The following is a 25298-nucleotide window of genomic DNA, read 5'->3' as shown; positions in this document are numbered from 1 at the left end:
CCCTGACCATGAGCTGTGTTGGCTGAGACTGATGGGAACTGTAGTTCAGCAGCATCTGGAGAGCCACAGAGTGGCCACCCCTGGTATAGACTATGACACCCCAGCAGTGGCCTTCTGCATTGTACATAGGGCATACAGACCAGTTTCTATTCATAAATGATGAATGGACACAAACCTGATATCAAAAAGGGCACAGTTCAGAAATCCATGGGGGAATAGATCAATCTCCCAGGATACTCTGCTGCTGAAGCAGCCATTGTTCCAGAAAGAAACTTCCAAGGAGACTCCAGATTTAAATAAGCCCCTTCCAAACCTCCCATACCCACAGAAAAATATTGATAACTGTATTGTGCCTGCATTTTTTCTGCTGTGGGGCTCACATCAGCTCTGGGGCGGGGATGATTCAGATTTGAAGAACACCCTGTGTACATTCTGCTCCATCAAAATTGGAATCCCCTTGGAGCTGCTTAAAAATGGGGGGAGGAGTTGGGAATCTGATGATGGAAAATACCACAGGAAAAAAGGGTTAACCTTCCCCAGTGCTTATGGCTCACTCTACTGGCCTGGAGAGTACTGGGCTGACAGGTGGCTGGGGTTTGTGGCTTTGTGGTAATTCTCATGGCTGAAGGGGATTACTCACTAGCAAACAATAAAGTGCTTTGATATGCCCCCAAGGGAGTGGGTGTGCGTTAATTGTTTTCTGATTCCAGTAGTAGTCAAGAGAATTCTGTTTAAGAGTCCTACTGAATCCTCAAATAGTACTATATCAACTCCTGCTCCTGATGTTCTGTGTAAAAAGTATTTGAAACAAGGAAACAAAAAGGCATGTCCACAAGCATTCACAGCCAAAGGGGGGTTGGAATCAAACAGATGAAGGGGGACCTTTGCAGATTCTGTCATGACTGGATGCTACCAAAACTTGATAAGCAGTAACAGCCACTAGCCATGACACTTTGTTGTTGTTGTTATGTGCCTTCAAGTCGATCATGACTTATGGCGACCCTATGAATCAGCGACTTCCAATAGCATCTGTCGTGAACCACCCTTTCAGATCTTGTAAGTTCAAGTCTGTTTTATGGAGTCAACCCATCTCTTGTTTGGCCTTCCTCTTTTTCTACTCCCTTCTGTTTTTCCCAGCATTATTGTCTTTTCTAGTGACATTTTAAGACTAGCAAATTAATTGGTGCATAAGCTTTTGTGAGTCAGAACCCACTTCCTCAGGTGCATGTCATGATAACCTCATGGAGCAGGTGCATATACAGCAGACGTTTGTTTTTCTTTTTAAAACAACAAAACTAGGTCAAAAATGCAAGATGCAGAAATACGGTGCAGAGCACAAATGAAGATGAGATCCTATAAAATGAGTAAAAGATCCAACTGGAGTGGGTATGATCCACTTCCAAATGGTTATGAACTGGCAAACAAAGGTGAATAGTGTATGTAAGCATATAAAGGAGGGGCGGGAAACCTCAGCCTGTGGACCAGATTTGACCCATCATGCTTCCCCATTTGACCTGCAGGGCCATTTGGGGCAAACTGTGTCCACCTGCTCTACACCTGATGTCTGTCATACATGTCAGTTGTGAATCAGTGTTTGCAAAAACCCCAAAGTGCCTAACAACAAGCTGATTGTGAGGAGCTTCTGATGCTTTGTGCAAAGCAGGATTGTACTCCTGTTCATCAGCTGACACATGGGGAGGTCAATACTACTTGGTTCAGGTGTTCAAGAGAGTTCCCTGCAAGGAACTCTCTTGTGCACCTTAACCCAATGCTAAGCTGGAGTGACCTCCCACACATCATATGATATGCAGAGAGGTCAATCTAGCTTGATTCAGGGGTGTAAGAGAGCTTCCTGCAGGGAACTTTCTCTCGCATCTGAACCCAACACTAAACAGGACTGACACGTGGGAGGGAGAGTCAATCCAGCTTGATTTGGGTGTGCTTTGAAGTTCTGAATTCAGGACTTTAAAGCATGTCAGCAGCAGCGAGGTGCTGCTAAAAGGAAGGTTTTTTCCTTGTTTTAGCAGGTGTTAAAGGACAAAACCTTTCTTTTGGTAGCACCTTGCTGCTTGGGAGCTGCTTTGAAATTCCAACTTTTGGACACCAAAGCACCTGACATCATTTGTGATGTCAGGTGATTGATAGGTGAGTGGCCCCATCCACCTGTCAAATTTGCCCTGAGAGGCAGATCCTAGCTGGTTTCTTTGACAGGCCTTGGAGGAAGTATGTGGCCCATCTCACTTTATCTCATAGCCACTTGCCCCTTTTTCACACTTCAGCTGTGCTTTGTTTATACCCTGTTTGCAAGATGATGATCTCTGATGTTCGCTGAAACGAAACCAAAACACCAGCTTTAGTTTAGTTAGGAGTAAGAAAGTAACTCTTATAATTTGCATGGACAAGGCCTATCTCGTTCAGTACCACGTCACTGAATGCAGCTGTAATATTTTTGGAGACAGGGCTAAGGAAAACCTCCTCAGAGTTGGAAGGCACAGCACCCCCTACTGTGATGAATGATTGGGCGACTGCTTATTCCCTTAAGAACAGGATTTGTATAAATCTCATTGCTGTTTTAACTGGGAATAATGAAAAAAATTGTTAGGACAGAAATTGGTGAGACAGAGGAGAGAAGAGAAAATTTATTTCTGTGGCTGTGTGGTTACTTACCTACTGTAGAAGCATCACATTGTGATGTGTCTGAGGCGGCTAAATGTGGGCTCTGAAGCATCATATGAGAGACTAATCCAGTCAGATTACAGTGTCTGCATAATATTGCAGTGTGCGCTGTGGCCTTCACTGTGTGCCCTTCTCTTACTCTGTATTTTGAGACCTCTGCAGTTTTCTATTATTATGACATCCATCTGTCGCCCATTGAGGCCTATTTCCAGTTTTGTCCCTGGGCCACAGGAAGAGAGTACCACCCCCGGGCTACTGTGTTTTCCCTCATGCCAGCCATCTTGCTCCAGCTGCTCAAGTCTCATTCCACCTAACTATGATTGCATTGACAAGGGAGAATGAATGTTTATGTAACCAAACCCCAGTGCGTGGGATCGGTAACCTCTGGCCCTGGCTAAAGTAATCATTGTTTGCTGAAACAAGAGCACTGCTGTACTTGAGACAAGTGGGAGTGCCGTAAAGCCTGGAGACTGAAGAGGAGTTCCATTCTGGAATGGCTTCCTGTTTACCTTTAGGAGGATGGCTGGCATTAGCTGAGGCGTTCTGTGTTTATTTGTGATTTTTCATGAAGCTTGGCAGGTTAGAAACAGCTGCAAGGTTTGCATTTGTTTTATCATATTTTTCATATGTGGGCCCAGTGCCAGACCTAGACAGATGGAAAGGGTTGCAACATAAGGCCCAGGATGGGAAGAAGTAAGAATACCCACCACAAAGAAGCATGCAGCAGGGAGAATAAGAGGCAAGCATAAGGTGCTATTAGGCCTGAGTTCTTACAAACAAAAAGCTGAGTGCATCAGGTACTTTGGAATAGCTTCTACAGAAACAACAGCCTTCAGTATTGTCTACACATACGTTCTTTTCATATACGGGACTGAATTTCCCCATTCTGCTCCTAAAGTAGAATTTTCCTCAGTGATGTCTGAATTTCTTCTGCCTGTCCTTTATAGAGCAGAGGAAGGGAACTAAAGCCGAGTTGAAATGGCTCTCACAACATCAGCACCCTTTTTGCATTGAGGGTGGCAGCAAATATCTATCAGCAGTGGTGGCCCTCCTGGTGGTATTTTATTTTTCCTTTCCAACAGACAGCAGGGAGCAGGCAAGAAGCATTGCTGTTGTTCTTAATTGGCTTCATAACTACATTGTCATGAAGAGTGAGGGCAATGCTTTCCTATTCTCACTCTGCCGCCTCCTGGGATTAAAACATGGCAGCTGCCTTCTATCAGGACTCCCAGGAGTACAACCACCAGGACTACAGAAGACGTGGTTGTGGCAGTGAAAAAGGTGAACTGGGGTGTAATTTTGGTAAATCTTTTACCCCACACAATATGCTCCCACTTTCTCGCTCAAATTAATTTGAGTGTGAACATTTGTCTTATCCCTAAAGGGGTCAGTAATAAAGAGCTCTAATCTGCTAATGTTCCAGTAGTTGCTGACAATATGAGCTTTATTCCCCACTAGGGTTGCCAGGCTCAGGGTCTTAGACTGATCCTGTATCTTTAGGAGAAGAGAAAGTCAGCCAAGTGCAGGTGTTCTTGCAACACTGTAATGAGAAAAACCACAAGGTGGAATTCTTCCTTCCCCCTGTACAACTTTTAAAGATACAGAAGACCTCTTGGTTGCCAGGCCCAGCCTCCAAGAGGTCTTCTGTATCTGTATCTCTATCCCACCAGTTAAAACAGCTAGATTGGTGAGAACTAGGGAGAGGGCTTTTTCAATTGTGGTCCCCACTTTGTGGAATTCCCTCCCAAATGATCTCTGCCATGCTCCCTCTATGATGAGCTTCTGCTGGGCCTTGAAGACCTGGTTTGTCAGGCAGGCTTTTGGGGTGGGTTAGGTTTTATAATTATTGTTGAGATTTTTAATGTTTTAATGTATTTGTATGTTTGAGGGTTGAGGTGATTGCTTTTTATCTGGATTACAACTGCTGTGAGTGTCTCTCTGTGATGGTGTAAGATTCACTAGGGATATGTACCCTGATATGTACCGACACCCAGACTAATAAAATTCTTTGTCACTGTTCTCTAGCATGTGTCACGATGTCATTCTATAGGTGCGGCACAAAGCTTAGTAACAGGCATTTCTTCCATGCTGCGGCTTCTTGAGCCTTCACTTAAAAGGCATAAATGTGGGAGAAGCATCTTATTTGGAGCATAATTTGAGTGGTTGCTTTTGATAACAGAAATTTAAATATTTTATGTATTTATTTGATTTATGTCCTGCCCTTTCTTTCAGTAGGGGCCCAGGGCGGTGATATTTGTGTTACAGAGTTCATAGTGTAGTAGGGTTGCCAGGTTCCTGGCCTGAGACTGATCCTGTATCTTTAGGAGAAGAGAAAGTCAGCCAAGTGCAGGTGCTCTTGCAACACTGTAATGAGAAAAACCACAAGGTGGGATTCTCCCTTTCCCCCTCCACAACTTATAAAGATACAGAAGACCTCTTGGAGGCCGGGCCTGGCAGCCAAGAGGTCTTCTATATCTTTAAAAGTTGTGCAGGGGGAAGGGAGAATTCCACCTTGTGGTTTTTCTCATTACAGTGTTGCAAGAACACCTGCACTTGGCTGACTTTCTCTTCTCCTAAAGATACAGGATCAGTCTCAGGCCAGGAACCTGGCAACCCTATAGCGTAGCCAGTTTGCAAGCTGGATATGTTCATTTTTTGAGCGAGAAACAAGGTAGCTGTCATTCTCCGCCTTTCTTGTCTTCCTAATAGCAGTGGGCTACCTGAGGTAGGGAGCAGCCTTCCATTTTACAAGCGCTGAACTGCAGTAAGGGGTGGTTGTGAAGGAAAGGATGGGGGAAATGGTTGGGAATAGCTATGGCTGTCTCATCTCGTGCTTGATCTCTGTGTTCTGAAAGTGACTGCTTATTTACCTTCATGTTCTTGGTATAGAACATTAATAATCCTGAAAGTTTTTTCAGGATGACAAGCAAACTTTCCAAGGATGTGGAGTTGAGTGATAATACCTCCTGGTATACAAGAAGAGAAGTAACAGATCTGCTTCTATAGTAAATGCAGAACTGTTCTTAGCTTCTTTGTCTGATACTTGAAGCACCCTTTCTGCTGCAAAATGAAAGGGGGAGGAAAGGAAGTTTGAACCACAAGTGTGGCAGCAAAGGAGAGCGCTATGCATTTAACTAATGCAAGGTGCAGGGAAGTGGTTGCTACTTAACCCAAACATTTATGCCTGATATTCTGCCATTTATGTACTCAAAGGCTAATTTGAGAACTGGGTGGGAGAGGTAACAAAGAAGGTGGATAGCCTGTGTCAAGAATGTTGCACTGTTCTCTGCCGAGGGCCACATTCCCTTAGGAGTAACCTGTCACGGGCCACTTGCCAGCTGTGAGTGGGGGCACCCTCCCCTCCTTGCCTTCTGCCTGAAATTGATCAGAGGGTGAGAGGTTGCTAACCTCTTCTTAGAATGGGAGATATCTTTAAATGTTGTCATGTTTGTTTAACTAGCATTCAGATGTATTGTGATTTTTTCATATTTGTTTATTTTAAATATTTATAAATGCACTTTCATGTAAAATATCAGAAGGTAGTAAAACACACATCATTGCAGTAAAAACAGCAAACACATAAGTAAGAGCTGGTTGGCAAAGAATCTCAGATTCGAAAGGCCTGTTGGAATAATAACAGTTTTTAGAAGATGTTTAAAAAGGCAAGCAGGGATGACTGCTGCCAAACCTCTGTTGGCAAGGAGTTCCACAGGGCAGGGCCAGCCACACTAAAGGCTCAGCTCCTGGGAAAGGCCAGGTGAACCTCAGGGGCATGTGGGACCGTCAACAGTGCCTCATCAGACTTCAGCAATCAAAGCAGAGCACCTTTTTCTTCCAGGCAGTCTGCCTGTTCTCAGTCTCATTTTTCTTCTCCATCAGAGCTATTTTATCACTGAAGCATATTTTAATTATCTATACAAATGTGGAAGACGGGGAAAAAAACAACTTTGATGGCTCTGTGTGTGAATCCTTTTTTTTATAAAGGTCCTGATATTCCAAAACAGAAACAGATGTACTATGGTATCCTTTCTCTATATATAAACTTTAAAAATTAATGTAAAGATGTAACTCTAAAAATAACATAGATGTTTCTGCCTTTCAGACAATTCCTTTCCTCCTAAATGTTTGGGGTTGGAAGTTGTACTTCTTAGACTCTGATTCTAATTAAACTGGTACTAAAATGTGTTAGTAATCTTTGAATTATAAGGGTTTCTAGAATGGTTTATTTATTACAGCTGAGTGTACAGTTTTATGTGTTGCAGCTTAGTGTGCAGTTTATAGGTGTGTGACGGATCTGATTCAGCAAAGGGCTTGTGGGACTGTGTGCATATAGTCCTTTGGAAAAATTATTTCATGTTGGCAAGGAATGAGGGGTGGATGGTGTGGAACAAAGGGGGGGGCTGAATTCCGTCTCCCATCACCTGCTTTTGAACAGCCAGTTGGCAGGATTTCAGCTTTGTTTGAAAGTTGGATCGGAAAGGAGAGTCATATGCTGGATGTTTTCTGGCACTACTTGCATCACTCTGCCATCTGCAATTCCTTCAGGATCAGTGCACTTACTTCATCAATCTCTTATGGAGCCTCTGGAGTTCCACCAAGTATCTCAGAGGAGACTGGACAAGGTTGGGATGCCTGAATAGGGCCATGGGGACATGAGTTTAGCTAAATATCAGGATGCAGTTGGCCTCTGTACCTTTACTGCAGCTTGCTGAGCTCTCTTTCAGAGTGTTGGGAGGGGTTTATAGCATGCGCTTTGGTGTTTCCCAGAGGAATTGAGGAAGTTGTTTGGTGTGGCATTTTCATGGCAGCTTCCTAAATCCAGTGGAGGCTGATCCATTAGGGCAAATGGGGCTCTGCCCCACAAACCTCAGTTTGACCTCAGATAGCCTCCACCTGGTTTCCTTCTTACTTAAAATCAGTGCAGGGGGTGGCATTGCCTCTCAGCTTCCTTCTCCTTAAGGCTCAGTGTTGCCCTTGTAGAACTCAACAGGGAGGAGGAGGAGGACAAAGCTAGAATTCTTTGGCTCTGCCTGTTATGGGCTCTGGCTCCACGTACTCATGGCCTCCCAGCCTTCTGCCCTACCCTTCCCAATGGGCACCAGCTGCCATTGCCTAAATCCCTGCTGCTGTTTCCATCTGAAGCTAGAGCTAGAGCGAGGGTGTGTGAAGGGCAGGCAGACTCCTGCAATCTGTGATGGCAGTTTTCTTCCCCTTGTTAAAAAGGAAGATTTAGAGTAAACTATGGCAAGTTCTTTGAAGTTCTTTAAAGAGGTGTCAACACTTTGAATAAGTTAATATATAGAAGTTTATTCATTTCTTTATTTTCTTACGTTTGTATCCTGCCTTTCTTCCATCATGGAATCCACTGAGGGGTATATATTAATAATAATAATAATTTCATGTATGAATCGCTTCTCATGAATTATCCGGAAGCAATTTACAATATAAATATGGTTTTGAAGAGGTCTCCCATCCAGTACTCACCAGACTGAGACGTGCTTAGCTTTAGCAAAGTGGTAACCTCACGCACCTATCTTTCTTCTTTTTTTCTGTTGCTTCTTTAGCCTTGACTATGAGGTTAGCTCATTGGCTAGTATAACTGCCTGCTGTCTTGGGTAGTGGTATTTTTGCCAAAGCTGATTTTACTTCAAGAAGCACATTTAAAAACAAAACTTGACCAGCTGAAAAATGTTTATATGGTAGGTTTTAGATGAAAAATCACAGTATTGTGTATTACAATAGGGGTTACATTACACCTGCATCTCTGCAAATGGTTTTTGCTCTGTGCTGCTTGGAAATGTCTTGTGCCCGGAAAACTGTGAGTCACAATTGTCATTAATTGATTCCATGGAGGGTTTTCACAGCCATTTTCCAGGAAGGATATTGACCCCCTCCCCGTGTGTGTTTTCTCTCGCGCATGTACATGCACATGCTGTGTTAAACAAAATTCTGTGAACCTCCATTAGCAGTGAAAAGGTGGCATAGTTTCTCCTCTTTCCCATTCTTTTTATACCTATGGAAGCTTCAGTAATCACCATCTTCTTTATCACCAAAGGCTGTTGTCCTGATCAGTCTTCAATCACCTCTGAATTCTGCTTGAAACAAAATATTGCTGTTTGTTATTTTTCTTGTCTCTTCTAAAGTAGTTTATGGGCCTGGGAAGCAAAAGCAGGTTTTAGAATATATCATCCTAGAAAGACGGGAATAAATGCAAAACAGTAAATGTTTCCTATATGAATATGCCACTAATGCACTTCACGCTGAAATATGGAGGGGGGGAGGTATCCCTTTGAGCTTATAAGAACCTTTATTCTCCTCCCATTAAGAGAACAGTAGATCGGATGTGGGGAACCTTTGGCCCTCCAGATGTGCTGAACTACAACTCCCCATCATCCCTGGCCATTTGCTATGCTTGCTGAGGCTGATGGGAGTTGTAGTTCAGTAACATCTGGAGAGCCAAAGGTTCTTGAACCGGCACAGTCAAGTTGGGGTGGGTGAACATTACATTTGACCTCACATGTGCCAACCATAAATGTATGATGTAGATTAAGTAATATCATTGGTACTAGGTGACAGTGACCAGGAAAACTGAGTGTTGGGAATGGGAGGGGGGAGAGTCATGGCAACAGGTGCTAGGAGATGGTTGCTAGGGAGAAGGCAGTTAGGAAAAGGATGGTTGGAGGAGAAGGGCTGAAGGAAGAGCTTGGGTGAAAGGGAAGAAGGTTTTTCTCTCTCTGAAGTGGACATCCAACTAGCTTTACCGCCAGTAGACAGGCTCTGTGAGGGGAATAGGGGATCTCCTAACAACTCTCAAAATCCTTCAGAAACGACACTTCCCAGGATTCTTTGGGAGACACCAGACTGTTTCAAGTGGAATAATAGTGCTTTGAATGTTTAGTGCACATGGGATGGTGTGTGCACGTAGCTCTGGAAAGCATGAACCAAAAAATGGGACAAAAATGATTTCTAGAACTATGAGAGGAGGGAAATTTATAATTGTGGGATTTTTTAAAAAAAGATAAAACCTGCTTAATTTATCCTGCTGTTTGTGTGGATCTCTCCCCACCCCATTTTCATTTCTTTTCATATAAGAAAACAAAGCAAAATAAATATCAGAAAGAAGTGCACAGGTGGGTAACACATGTCTTGTCCAGTATGTAGTTACAATCATCCTGTCTCAGTTTTCCATTTAAACAAACTTGTGGTCCCATTGGTCACAAATGCATGCATATACCTTTCAGTAACAATAAGATCCTTTTAGCAAGAACTAAAGAAAAACCTACACGGTGTGTGTGTGTATGTATATGTGTATTAGCTTCACCTGCTTGCATTACTAATTATAATTCTGTAATAGGAGTGGAAACCTTAGGTTCGGGAGCTGCAATTCTCAGAGTTGTTTAACAGTCAGTCCCTCTTCCCAGGGGACGTCAGGCATTGGTACTCTATGAGGGGAATAGGGGTCTCCTAACAACTCTCAGCACTCTTCACACACTACACATCGCAGAATTCTTTGGGGGAAGCCATGACTGTTTAGAATGGAATAATGGCAGAATAAATGTATGGTGTGAATGTGGCCTGTGTGAATGCATACTTTGCTACTAGGTTGAGATGCAACACAGTGACCTCTAGTGGCACCAGGTAGACGCACTGAGCATTCCAGAATTATTTGGAATGCAGACAGGGCTTTGTGTAACCAGTGTGGGACTGACAACATTTTTTTTTAGCCTGCACCTAGGGTGGCCAGATGCAAAAGGGGACAGGGTGCCTGCACCTTTAATAGTTGTGTAGAAGAGAGCATTTCAGCAGGTACAAGTTACACCTGCTGAAATTCTCTCTTCTGCACAACCATTAAAGACTCAGGTATCCTTTTCCCTTTTGCATCTAGCCACCCTGTCTGCACCACAGGTTATCCTGGTGTTTGTTTTTTGCCATTTTTGCTAAGATCACTAATCCTCTGTTTCTCTTGAGTTGTCTGCTCTTTCTCATATCTACTGTGCTGTGACTTTATTCTAGCATCTGTTTAATGTGGTGTGATCGTGTGAGAAGAGTTTGCTTGTCAGTTACCCTCCTAGAGTCCGCATGGTTTGCCAGGCACAGCCACTTTTGGCAGAAATGACTTGGCCCCTGTACTCTATGCTCTGGTAATTTCCAGATTGGATTATTGCAATGCTCTCTATGTGGAGCTGCCCCTGAAGATGATTTGGAAACTTCAACTGGCCCAAAATGCAGTGGCCAGATTACTGGCTGGGGTTCCATTTAGATCTCATATAACCTTGATACCCTGGGCTCCTTCTGGGAGGAAGGGCAGGATATAAATAAATAAATAAATAAACCCCTGTTTTAAAAATAGCTGTATTAGTTGCCAGTTCATTTCTGGGACCAGATCAAGGTCTTATGTTAGCTTTTCAATCCCTAAATGGCTTAGGGCCCAAATATCTGAAAGACCGCCTCCTTCCATATAGACCCACCCAGGTACTGAGATGGGCAGAGGGAACCCTCTTGGTAGTTCCACCATCCTCAGAGGTTGGGGGGGAGGAGAGGGCATTCTCTGTGGTAGCCCCTAAGTTGTGGAGCGTCTTCCCCACAGAGTCTGGCAACTTCGTTATATAGTTTTTGGCAAATGCAGAAGACATACCTCTTTACCCTTTGACCCCTGAGATCTACAGATTTAGGCTCTATCCTATTTTTGTGATTGTAACCTGTTTTAGATTGTTTTTAATGATAGATTTTCTTTAATTTTAATATTGTTTGTTGCATGTTTACAGAAAAAGTATTTACATATATATAGAAAAGGAAAAGGACAGTCAAAGTTACATGATATATACAATTAGGTAATAACTGCAAATTAAGTAGTTAAATAAAATCAGAAAATTCACATATTTGTACATCTTTTCTTTTCTAACCTCATATTCAAAAAAGGAAAATAAATATTTTTCATATTTCATCTCTATGGGATTCATAATTCAAATCATTATGTAGTTACATTTCCTAATATTCTAATATTCCTTATGGTTGTTTTGGATAGAGTAAAACATAATGCATTTTGAAGTCTGTTTTTATGATGTTTTAAAGTGTTTTTAGTGCTTTTCTTTGCTGCCCTGGGCTCCTGCTGGGAGGAAGGGCGGGATATAAATCAAATAATTAATAAATAAATATGGTTGAGCTCTGTCCTGTGTTTTATTAATCCAGTATGCAATAAATAAAGATGAAAAACTCTACAAAAGAGTTGTCTAGTGCCCTTCCTTCTTTAACTCTAAAGTATGTCAACTTAACCATACTAGCTATATCCCAGATTTTAAAAAGTTTTAGGGGATCTTAGTTTTTTCCAGTTACCAGAGATTATCATAATAGTAGCAGTAAGCAAATGGATCATGATTTCCTGTTCTTTTGGCAACACCAAGTCCTTAACGAAACCAAATAATAGAATAACCGGGTCTAGCAGTAAACTATATCCAGTTATAACCTCCAATTCATTTATGACATCTTCCCAAAAGGTTTTTATATGGGGGCAACACCAAAAGATATGTAGCATATCTGCATTTAGCATTTGACATCTCCAGCAGTTACTTTGAGTGGTATTATACATATGGGATAACTGTGCCAGGATAAAGTACCAGTGAAATAGAATTTTTTAAAAACATTATTTCAACTTTATACTTTATGTTAGTTGATGTGCATAGTACCAAATCCATTTCCATATGTATAGTGTTATTTGCTCACCTAATCTTTTAAGGACACATTTTAAACTGTTCTAACCTGCCCTGGGACCCCAGGGTGACCGGTGGGTTAAAATAACAACAACCAAACTATCTGGGGTAAATGTGATACTTTCAGTCCTGGGTGGAGGAGAAATAGAGCCAGAGAACAAGAGATTTTATCAACAGAATCTCGACTGAAATGCCAGCAGTTAGTCTGGGAACTTGGGGAATAATACTAAAGAATAGTCTCTGATTGTATATAAAATGGTTCCCTGAGTAACCAGAGAGCCAGCTCTAGTAGATCTAAGTTTAGGAGGAAGGACACTCAAGGCAGAGGGTTTTGCTTCCAGACAGGCTTAAGTCCTGGACTTTCTTCAAGTCAATTCCGACTTATGGCAACCCTACGAATAGGGCAGGTAGTCATACATGCAGCGAAAAATACAAGTGTAGGATAGCCACTTTCACATATGACTTGTCAGACTCAGAACAAACTGAATATATCATGTGTGGAGCGGCCCAGCCACCTATAAACAAAGAAAATTAGGAGAGGCACCCTGACCTCGCCATGCAGCGAATAAAACATCGGAATGCTCACAGTGTGGTTGGTACAATGGGGATGCCAGCTATCTCCTTCCCCCAAAGGAGCACCTTGTACCTGGGATGTTTAAAGCCTCCCCCTCAGGCCTCCAGTGTGGACGGAAGGCAAAACTGGCGCCAGGAAAAAATGACCAAGAAGGTGCAGGGTATACTGATGCAGAAAAATGTGCATAGCCGTGGTCTGATTCCATACAATCATCTCTGCTGATTTGCCAGCAAGGAATCTAAACAAATCTTAAGCCAACATGGAAGGGGCAGCAGACATCATCTGTCCTTTGGGAGGGAGAGAGTGGCAGAGATTAGCAATGACAAAATCAGGGCTTTCTTCAGTTGGACTGCTCCTCACAAGAGGGACAACTTTACATTTATTTCTTATTTATTTATTGTATTTATATACCGCCCCATAGCCGAAGCTTGTAGTATTTTAAAATTGTAAATTCAATAAATAAATAAATGAACAGGGTTTTCATGGTAAGCGTTATTCAGAGGAGGTTTGCCATTACCTTCCTCTGAGGTTGAGAGGCAGTGACTGGCCCAAGGTCACCCAGTGAGCTTCATGGCTGTGTGGGGATTCGAACCCTGGTCTCCCAGGGCGTAGTCCAACACCTTAACCACTACACCACACTGGCTCAGATATAAACAAATACATATTACGTAGTAAGGAAGATTAAGAAGTGATCTAGGGAGAGGATATGGTCTGATCTGTTAGGAGTAAAGCAATAAGCTAAGCATTCTGGACAGACAAAAGAAAGTACTTCTTCACACAGCTCATAGTTCAACTATGGAATTTGCTCCCACATGAGGTAGTGATGGTCACCAACTTGAATGGCTTTAAAAGAAGACTGGACAAATTCATGGAGGATAAGGCTACTATCCACAATGGGTTTGTTCTGGCCCTGAGTACCAGTTGCTGGGGATCAAAACCAGGGAAAGTGTTGTTGTGTTCAGGTCCTGCTTGTGGGCTTCCCATAGGAATCTGGCTGGCCAGTGTCAGAACAGAATGCTGGACAAAATGGCCTTTGACCTAATCCAGCTGGGCTCTTCTTACCTTCTTAATGATAGAAGTGTAGACTTAACATTGCAATTCAAGACCAGGCCGTATTTGGAGATTGCATGGTTTCAAAAGTAGACATCTGCACCACTAGCTAATAGAGTGGCTATTAGTACATGATCCCAGAAGCTACATCACTGGCATCTTCACAATACATGCACCTTAATCTTCTCTCATTACAATTGATCCCTTTCTTTTATTCTCTTACAGTTGATATTCGTGAAATCCAAGAAATTCGTCTGGGAAGAAACTCCCGAGACTTTGACCGGTATCAGGAGGATCCCTCTTTCCGGCTAGATCAGTCTCACTGTTTTGTCATCCTTTATGGCATGGAATTCAGACTGAAAACACTCAGCCTGCAAGGTGGGACCCCTTTTCCTCATTCCCCTTTTCATTGGGTGAATAAACATTTGGACAGCCTACTACCATTATCCTATTCCTCTTACAGCCCACTGATTTAAGGGGGGATTAAGTTAATTTAATAATTTTATTTATTGATTTATTACATTTATATCCCACCTTTCCTCCAAGGAGCTCAAAGTGGCCTATGAACATGATTCTCCCCTTCCTGATTTTATCCTCACAACAACCCTGTGAGGTAGATTAGGCTGAGTAATAGTGGCCCAAGATCACCCAGTGAGTTTCATGGCCGAGTGGGGATTTCAATCCTGGTCTCCAAGGTCCCAGTCCAACACTCTAAGCACTACACCACACTGGCTCTATTGAGAACATAAGGTTTCCCATGAGCATCTGATTGGCCGTGTGAGAACAGGATGGTGGACTAGATGGGCCACTGGCCTTATCCAGCAGGCTCTTCTTATGTTCTTAACTCCCATCAGCCACAGCCAGCATTGCCAAAGGTCAGGGGAGTTGTGACTCATCATCAGCTGGAGGAGCACAGCTTTCTCATCCCTGATTTAAATGAATGTGCATATTCCATATGCCTCAATATAAATGTATTCTTGAGGATTTTGAAGGTAGTATGAGAACTTGAATTAAAACCACAGCTTGAATTAAATCTGGGACCGCAAGGGAGAAAGGAAGAATGTTCCTTTTCTTCCTTCGCAGCCATAGGTTTATATTTGAATCACTGATGTCAACATGATGGTATTGACCTAGATGGTATTGGGGATGATACCCGTACAGAAGGACATGATAGCCATTTAAAGAGGACTACCATGTATCCTGTAGGGGAAATGCACATACCAGAGCCATATGGAGAAGGACACCATGCATAAGTGTTTGTATGCTAATGCTAGAAGCCAAGATAGTGGAACTGGAGTGTTCGACTCTAAAAGAGAGTGTAGGTATAGTGGGTGTAATGGAAACTTGGTGGAATAGCGAGAACCGGTGGGATATGGTAATCTCTGGATACAAACTCTATTGGAAGGACTGGGAAAGGTATAGTGGGGCCAATGTCATTCTGTATGTCAAAAAGGACATAAGAGTCAAACAAATTAGAAATCACAAAGGGTTTTAAGTCCTCCACAGAATTGCAGTGGGTACTGGATGCCTGTTGCCTTCCTGACCAAAATGCTCAGGGTGATATTAAGATAGAGAATTGAATCAAGGAGGCATATAAGAGAGAAAATTTTGTAGTAGTTGGTGACTTCAGTTATCTCCACATAGACTGGATGAATACATCTTGCAATCACAGCAAAAAGGTAATATTTCTAGATACCATAAATGACTATGCCTTATAACTGTTAGTGATGGAACCTATCACAGACAAAAATCTCTGTGTTCTTGATGGGGAATTTTATATATACATACATGTATAGCTAATGGGGAATTCAATATACATAAATAATAAGCAAAATATATTCTTTTATGAAGCTATAAAGGTTCATAACATTTTAATAGTTTAGTAGGAAGCCAGATCTTTTTCCCTTTGGAGCTGTCTCCCTGACTATGCTGGTCGTTTGGAACTACTTTTACTCAAAACAATTGATAACGCTGTGCTGAACATCTCAGTACCTCTAAGACGTAGAAAGAATTGCAGAATAGCTAAAATGCTTAGCTCATTAGCTGGAGTGCTTAGCTCACTATGAAAATGTACTTTCATGTGAAGTACTCAACATTGCCAAATTCATTAGAACACCAAATTCACTAGAACATGATGCAGAGAAGTACAGTACCTATGCAATGCCTATGCAAAATGCCTGTGTAATACTGTCATGTCTATGTCATTCTGATGTGTTAAATCCTGACTGATAGATGCTAAAGTCTTTGTCCTGAAATGTATAAAAACCCCAGGCAAACAGTGCCGAGTTGCAGTTCTCCACTCACTAGGAGGGAGACTGACCAAGTGTACACTTGTCATCCTACCTTTTTGCTGCAAGCCTGTGTCTTTAAAATTTTTATTCAAGGACCCCCAGCAAAAGAACCCAAGGAGAAATACAAAATTCTCCAACATTCTAAGTGGCTGAATCACCCACTATTAGGAGCCTCCACCCCAGATGGTAATAGCCATTCCCTCTGGCCCCTAGACTATGACGAGAAGAACAAAAAGGACAAAGGCTCTTGAGGATAAAAGGGGTGGGTGGGGAAATCAAGTACACCACCTCAAAAGGTAATATATAAAAAATTGAAATAAATTTGTTTATGTAATGGTGCACATAAAAGCAGGCAAATATATGTGTGGCTTACTTTATTTCCCTTGTTGGGCTTGGAGTCCTGCAAAAGACCCCCCTGACCCCCCCACTCCAGATCTTAGAAGAACCAATCAAACTGTGGAATTGATCCAAGAAACTATGTAGCGCCCAACACATACTTGCCTTCTGCCTGCCTCTGTCTAGCAATGGAAGCTCTACAAATGATGAGAATGCAGACTGAATAGATCTGAGCAGAGTTTGACACAACAGTCCAGAGACTGCATGGACTCACTTTCCTACGTGCTCAGCTCACAACTGGCACCATGTTTACTGTGTTGTCACAAGTCCACCAGAAGTGGACTGGCTGACTGTAACAGCAGATGAGGCAAGAAGAAATATTCCACCGTATGCCATACTCTGCATGGAATTACACAATCCACATCCTCAGTTATACTCCCACATGTGTGGTCATTTGAGTTCATCCATAAAAAGCTTTTGTAAATAATTATTAGTCCTTCAAAACATATATGTATACTGCCTGCTCACGTCTAACTATGCTATTTTTGGCATGCACGCCCATAGCCTGAGAGGGGGCAAGGCAAATAACAACCATCTTTCTTCCAATTTTAAAAAAAATTGTTTGCAAATATAACAGAAGACAAAAGAAAGAGGGATATAAAGGAGATTAAAAACATGGCCAGCTGGGATTAACAGTGAAAATATACCCATGAGTGCTAACTTAAACATATAGATTAATATGAGCAGTCCATATATCTGATGGTTATAAGCCATGTGTTCAAACACAGAAAAGCAGATGAGCTCTTCAGACCGCTGTGTTGCAGATGGTGGGTGTTTGTCCTTCCAGCCTTGCAGTATAAGTCTGCTTGCCACAATAAGGGCTTGTAGGGTCCACTTTTGTTGTCCAGTTAGTCCACACACCAAAGGGATGTAACTTAAGAGGATGTGAATGAGCAAATATCAAAGATATCTCCATAACAAAGGCCCCATCCACACTATACATTTAAACTAGTATCGTACTGCTTTAAACAGTCATGGCTTCCCCCAAAGAATCCACCAAAGAAACTGTAGTTTGTTAAGGGTTGTTAGGAGACCTCTCACAGCTACAGTTGCTGCCCTGGGCTCCTTTTATTTATAAATAAATAATTAGGAAGAGGCATTTACTGTTAAACCACTCTGAGAATTGTAGCTCTGTGAGGGGAATAGGGGATCTCGTAACAACTCTCAGCACCCTTCACAAACAACACTTCCCAGGATTCTTTGGGGAAAGCCATGACTGTTGAAAGTGGTATAATAGTGCTATGAATGTATAGTGCAGATGGGGCCAAACTTTCTTCCAGTTTTGAAAAGATTCCCTGCCTGGAGGTGACTTTCACTGGGCACAGGTGACCAGACAAGTAGCTATTTTATGCCATAGATGATTAAAAGTATATTCTTTATTTATTAGGAAAGGGTAACTGTTTCAGTCATGAATATTTGAAATGCAGGGATTATTCTCCTTTAATATCTCCCTGCTATAATTCATAAACCTCAAGCTTGGTGGGATTAGCTTCCTCCTGCTGGAGACCAGCTGCGCTGGGACTTCCTCCTTGGAAACAGGGGTCAGTGCCTGCGCCACATATCTTTACAAGGTCAGCTTGTTCTTTATTTTCACAGCCACATCCGAAGAAGAAGTCAGCATGTGGATCAAAGGGTTGAACTGGCTTGTGGCGGATACCCTGAAGGCTGCTACCCCACTGCAGATTGAAAGGTAAAACAAAAAATGAGGAGGAGGAAGGGATGCTCAGGCAGGTGGGCGTAGTGTGGTTTTCATGTTGATCTTCAGTGTCAACATATTTGAGACTATGGATATGAAAAAGAAAATCACACTAAATAAATCTATGTCCAGCTGCATAATTTGTAGCATTATGAGCTTTCCAGATGAAAGGATTCTGGAATTTTATTGATCAATTGATTAATTAGAAAACCCCCACATGGCTGAGAGAATTAAAAATGTGTTTTGTGTGTGTTTTGCCTCATTCTCCCCCTCCTTGATCTCTGCCACATGACAGTTTTACAGTCAGTCAATCAATCAGCAAATACATTCCTAAATCTTTCACTCCTAGAAACATAATAATGCTGCAAATTATGTAAATGTAGCTCAGATGCTAAACCAGCTCTCTGTCATCATACTTAGCTAAGATGGACACTCCCACCAACAGGATGCCTGGGTTCCTTCACTCTGCTTTTCCTCCCCCTCTTCCTGCCACCCGCTTCTGGTGTCTGTTTATGCCTATGGAAGCCCCCATTCTAGTGGTGACAGGCCATGGGCAGGGAGATCAGTCCTGGTTGTCCCTCTGGCAAAGCTGGGCTCTCTCAGCAAGGCTGAGCACCAGCTAGCTGCTTTCAGGTATAACAGGATAGTACGGATTGGTGCAAAGCTTTTGGCATAGCAGCTGAGTGGGGTTAACAGGGCACACAAAGAGAGCACCCAGTTGTGCCCCACAGACATCAAAGGGTTAAGCCACCAAAGCAACATTGCAGGTTCGCTACTCCACAAGTTAGGGGTGCCCTATGCCAGTTTTATAGGATTCATTTTTTACGCCCCTTCCAGTACAGTACAGTACAGTTCCAGTACAGTACACCTATCCATGCATAGGTGGCCAAGATTTATCTAAACCTGACTATTTTGTTGCATAGTCTGTCTCGTTTGGCTTTTCAGAGACATGGGAGGCGGGAGCACAGGAGGTTGAAGTAGGTCTTTAATTGATTAATTACTGGTTGTTTTCAGTTCAACACTTGTACAGTGTTATAGAAACCAAAATATGAAAAAATATATTTACCTTTTTCTTTATCCAGTCATGCTAATTGAAGATGGTTCCACTATATATGTGTCTTTTTATTATTTGGTAAACTATGGCTAACCTGTGCTGTGAAAGGTCAGCACAGCACTGGAGTTACTTACATTTCTAAACCTATTTTGTTTCAGGTGGCTCAGAAAACAGTTCTACTTGGTTGATCGCAACAGAGAAGACAGGTAAATATAGCAAAACTTTGTCTTGTTTAAGTGTGGCTTCATTTATTTGAATAAATGAAGTGTGGCTTCATTTATTTATTTGAGGGGCATCTACAAGTCTGTTAAATGGCAGTTCTGTGTTACCTGTTGAAACTGAATTTGGATCACTAGAAGTGTAGTGTAACCAAGACTGGAGTAATGGCTGTTACATTGCGTTGGAAGAGTAGAGGTCTTTTTGCTTGTTCTTCAGAGCTAAGACTGAGAAAACTAGACACACTTTTGATTTTTTGTTAAGTATTTGAAATTATTTTAGAACAAGTAGGGCTGGATCATTTAATAAATTAATCAGTTTAATCAGTACAAATTTTAATTGTCCACACAAGCAGCATAGAGTAGCCTTTCCTGGCCTGGTGCCTTCCAGATGGTCCACAACCCCTGTCAGGCCCAGCCAGTGTGGCCAATGGTCAGGGATGACTGACCATCTATAGGGCAACAGGTTGGGGAAGGCTGGCATAGAGGAAGAAAGGTAAAGAAAGGTGGGGAGTTGGATCACGCAGGTCTAGGGAAGTGGAAGAAGAAGATAGGGTTTGCAGCAGGAAAGCATCAGATGAATGTGCAGGACTGTGTCTGGAGATGGGATGTTTATATAGGTTTCCTAGCCAATCAAAAGCCCATACTCAATATCACTCACAATCCGAGGAATGCTTGAAGAATCTGTAAAGGCTGGTTTTTCCCTACTGTTTCCCAAGCATCTGATGTCACCTTGGATCTGAAATCTGGGCCTGGCAGTGCCAACACGACAAATTCCTACTCCCAAGGCAACTTCTTATTATTCTCCTTATTCTTTTTTATAACCTTTATTCTACTTTGTAACCACATACTATAGGATCTGTGAATACACAGAATACATCTAGGATGTTGAATTCATGGAGGAGGAATTGTGCTGTTCATTTGCTGATATGTGTAGAAGTGAATGAAATGCTCCCTTTTTAAAACGCCTGCTCTTCGTATCATTGCCAGTGTGCCTGGCCATCTGACCTTCCATCTTAATGCCCTCTTCTATTGCCTGTAGGTTTTTCTTCCACTCGACAGAGGTCTCCTTTAATGATGTTAAGAGAGTACATTAACCTTTCAGTATTGATTGAAAGTGCCTTTCCCTTAGAGAGAGGAAATGTTTTAACCATTACCACTGGATGCAGAAATGGGAGAGGGAGGAAGGACACTGCCAGTAGGAACGCAGGAAGCTGCTTTGTACTAGGGCAGGTTATTTCCTCATCTAACCCATTATTGTCTAGTCTGGCTGGCAGTGGGTCTCCATTGTCGCAGGAAGAGGTCTTTCTTATCACCTGATACATGATCCTTTTAACTAGAGATATCAGCAGTTGAACCAGAAACCATCTGCATGCAAAGCAAATGCTGTATCACTGAGTTCTGGTCCTTATTGCTGTGCTGTGGCCCCTTCTCTCTAGCCCAATACATCTGGATGCAGCTGATTGCTGCAAAAAAAATTCCAAAGATTTTATCTTACTCATGTGTGTCTAACCAGAAACAATGTCATTGTTCTCCTGGTGTCTGAACATCAGATAGATTTGTTACTCCACAGGATCACCTGATTTGCCCACTCCATTAAAAAAGTATTCCCGTAAGACAGGAATGGAGAACCTATGGCTCTCCAGATGTTGTTGGGTTCAACTCCCATCAGCCTCAGCCAGCATGGTCAGTGGTCAAGAGTAATGGAAGGTGTAGTCCAACATCTGGAGGACCAGAGGTTACCCGTTACTGCTGGAAGGAGTTATGTTCTTTCTCTGGAGATGTGTTGTCATTCTAATGAGAGGAGATTTCTCTGTTCCTTGAAAATCTCAGAAGCCACAGCTGCATGTGGGTATACAGATTTTGGGAAATACTCTAATGGCTTAGGGAGACAAGGATCTTCAGGTGCCTCTGTCAAGAATAGCTAACTTTGGTCAAGCTGAAATGGGTCAGCCAGAGATAATTCTGGGAGTCTGTGGATCCCTGGGACACCCTACCGGGGGAGATCCGCAGCTCAGCACCAGACAGACAATTTGCAACATTTCAAGAAGATGCAACTGAACCTTAGCTGTTATCTCTTATCGGCTTCCTGAGATCAAAAGTCAGGAAGAGGGGGTGTTGTAGATCAGGACCCCTGGGTGGGGCTGTCTAGCTCCTTTATCTTCAAAGAACTTGATCACAGGCAGTGGCGGAATATGGCTAATTGCCCCCCCCTCATTGACCAGGAAACCCCATAAAAATGAAAGATGCTCCTTCAGTTATTGTTCCCTATTTCCATCTACTCTACTGTACTGAAGCTTTACAGAAAATAAAAGCCGTTTGGGGACCAGGCTATTCTACTGTGAGTATAGGTACTTAGCTTAGCAAGCTCTTTGTTATATTCTTTGTCTGTATTGAACCTCTCACCTTTGTTATGTCAATGTATCTCTTGTCGCCCAGCTGGGGGTGATTAGCTTTAAGGAAACAATTGCTGCTCTCTTTTTGTATATACCTTTAATAAACTACTCTTTTATAGATGGTGTGTATGGACTTGAAACTAATGATTCTAAATCTAGTCCTTGAACGCTACTGATTACTGTTGATTAATGTGGGTTAATACCCTTAGAACTCACGTAGCTCTCTGAGATCCCCTTGCTCAGAGAAGGGAGCTGGAAAGAGGGGTGGTGGCAGTTCTACCTTTGATTTAATCCTGAAGGAGGGATAGTTTGCCTGAGAAGCAGAGACCCAAAGGTGTTGGGACTGTTCTCGGAAGCAAGAACCCCCTTGGGGTGCTGAGGGCAAGGGACCCCAGGGGACAGTTCTTTGACAGCCTCTATCCAGTCTCAGGGGAGGGTTCATCTGCCTTTGCCAGTTGTCATGAAATAGTGGTTTTCAAACTCCAAATAAACTAAGGGGTCCCTCAGTGAGGCTATCAACAATGGTGGGCAAGATGCCTTTTAGGGAACTTGCCTAACCAGGCTGATCTTTACCTGCAATATACTCTGTTGAACCTTGACTGCACTCCGGCTCTACACATGTGTTCGTAGTTTAACTTGGTTGTTAAGAGGGTTCTTCCCAGCCCTCTGGCAGCAGTACTAGTACAAACTTTCCATAGGCCAAGGGGAGGCTGGATTGTAGCTAAGAGAAAGGCACATAATTAATTCACTTGCTTAGATGCTACACTTCTCCTCTGCAAGCAGGGAAAGGGTCACATGTTTTTGGTAATATCTCTGCTGTTTCTCACATGAGCTTTACAGTTTTCAGTCCTTCCATTCTCAAAACACAGCTGTTTCCATCCGTACTGATCTTGTTCTTCAACCACAATGGGGACCATTGGATGTACTGTACGGTGTACTTTTAGACTGCACAGGGAACAGCTATGCTCAGCAGTTCACACCCTAGATTGTATTCCAGAATCCAGCCCACATGCAGGGTTAGTCGATGTGGAGAGCCTTCCCTGAGACAAGCCTAGAAGCCACAGCCTTGAATTCTAGAGATTTCAGCATCTCCCATTACTACAATGATACGCCGGGAGATGCCTCACCAAAATTATTCTGCACAACTGTTAAAAGGCACAGGAGCCCTATTGTGAATTAAACCTGGCAAATGTAATGCTTGGTTGATACTTGAAACCTTTCGCCTCTTTCTCCACCAAGTAAAAGAAAAGTAGCATTTCCCTTGAACTGTGTTCCCGGTGCCAAAGGCTGCCTGGCACCTCTGTCACTTGCTTGTGTCCTTTCTCCCTTGTGCAATCAGTCTTCCTATTTCCTGTCCTGGCAAGAGACCTTGGCTTGATCGTTGTTTAACTAGGAGCTGGGACAAGAGGCAGCCTACAGCATCAATGCAGCATGGATGTAAAAAGAATGAGCAACATCTGTCTGGCAGGGAGGGGTACACTTTTGCATGACTTGCATATTTATGAGCTTATGTCATGGCTTCATGAGATTATTGCCACCTGCTTTCTGAATACTCTGCTCAGTAGATGAGGCATGGTTAAGCCTGCAAAGCAGAAACATCCTAAGGGCTCTCAATGGATGTAATAAGCCAGTCTGGTGTTCTAAATGAACCTTTGTCATTCCCTCTTGTTTATATGTGTGTGTTTGTGTGTTTTAATGCTACTGAGTTTTCCTGGGTTTTTTTCTAATCTGAGAGAGAAAGAAACAAAGATGCAACTGGCTGGTGTGCTTAAAACAAGAGCCATTGTTGTCAGAGGAATAAATAGGCTACTTTTTCACAAGAGGCATGAATGGCCAGATTACCAGAGTAAGGTCTCTCGAAATCTGAATGGCAGTTATCTTTGTTATGGGTGTGTGTATGTGTGGCTTTTTGTGGAAGACTCCAGCTATGAAATCTGCATTGGCAAATCAAGTGTAGTTTAAAAGAGGATATGCAGAATTAGGAGGGTGTAGTCACTGTAGTGGAATGGCTGGAGTGCAGGACTGTGTAGGTCAGGAGGTGACCATAACTCTGGCTACGCGCATACTAATTGTTTCAAGAGCAGCAAGAACATTTCATCTGGCTGTCATTTGAAATCTGTTTGCCCATGGCTGGACACATCTCCCTTCCCCACTGCTGATGTCAGGCCTTTTAGGACTGCCCACAGCAAAGCATTGGGCTAATCGCTGTCTCTGCCTGAGCCTACATCAAAGCGCTTCCATTAGACACACCTCAGAGTGGCAACGTGGTTGTTGGCCAATCAGTTTTGAAGTATGTGTGAAGCTGACTTCAAAGTAAAATGCACTCAACTTCCAGTTTCTCAGGTTTTGGGGTAAAAATGGGTGGAGTTTGACTAATATTGTGTGTCCTCAGTTTCACAAGCAGAGATGGAGACACGCTGAAACTAGTATAACTGCAAGTGGGCCTCCAGCCTCAGTGGCAGACCTCATGAGTTGTGTGTAGGCATTCCCAGGCTCAGTCCCTGGAATATCTAGTTTACAAGACTCAGATAGCGGGTGATGTGAAAGATCTCTGCTTGAGCCCCTTGACATTTGCTGCTCTTCAGAGTCAACAGTACTGGTCTGGAGGGACAATTGTCTTACCTGGTATAACCTAGCTCCCTACAAAAAGAGAGATCTGGCCCATGCTCAGCCATGAATTTCACTGGGTAATCTTAGGCCAATCTCACACTCAGTCTATCCTACCTCACAGGTTTGTCTTGAGGATAAAAGGAGGGAAGCCAGGTACAACATCTTGAGCTTCTTGCTGGAATGGTGGGATAAAAATGTAAACAGCACACAAACTTAAACATACAAACTTAAACTCAGAGCTTTGAATCTCCACTAAAAGGGTTTAGGCAATTGCTAAGGGATGAGATCTAGAGAATAGGGTTGCCATATCTCTGGTTTTTGCCCGGAGACTCTGGTTTTTGGGGGTCCTCTTGAGGTGAGTCACCTTAATCTCTGGACTCTTAGCTTTCATTTTTTAAAAAATTAAGTTTCTAGGTTGTCTGGTTCAAAAGATATAAACCAAAATGTCAGCCTCCCCACAACTTCTGTTAGTACCAGCTGCTCTAATCCTTGCCCTTTCAGGTTTTTAGCCAATAAGTGAAGTCAGGGTTGTGATTGACAAGATGTGTTGACCCCAGGTAATACCTAAACCCCATTTCAAATTCTGAGAACAGTTTCCTTTTCCTGTTTGTCTCACATCAGGAATTCAGTAAA

At 42.7% G+C, this 25298-nt stretch overlaps 1 protein-coding gene across 1 annotated transcript in view; it reads left to right on the top strand.

Moving 5' to 3' along the window:
* Window positions 1–25298, top strand: part of PLCG1 (phospholipase C gamma 1) — a 134436-nt gene that overhangs the window by 28554 nt on the left and 80584 nt on the right. Inside the window, exons 3-5 of the mRNA XM_061631490.1 lie at window positions 14233–14385; window positions 18291–18384; window positions 19603–19650. Coding sequence (XP_061487474.1) covers window positions 14233–14385; window positions 18291–18384; window positions 19603–19650 — 295 coding nt within the window. The remainder of the gene's footprint in view (window positions 1–14232; window positions 14386–18290; window positions 18385–19602; window positions 19651–25298) is intronic.

The sequence above is a fragment of the Rhineura floridana genome, chromosome 6, assembly GCF_030035675.1.
Source record: "Rhineura floridana isolate rRhiFlo1 chromosome 6, rRhiFlo1.hap2, whole genome shotgun sequence".
Taxonomy (NCBI): Eukaryota; Metazoa; Chordata; class Lepidosauria; order Squamata; family Rhineuridae; genus Rhineura; species Rhineura floridana.
Note: the sequence above shows the minus strand (reverse complement) of the source record. Positions and strands in the feature narration are given on the sequence as shown.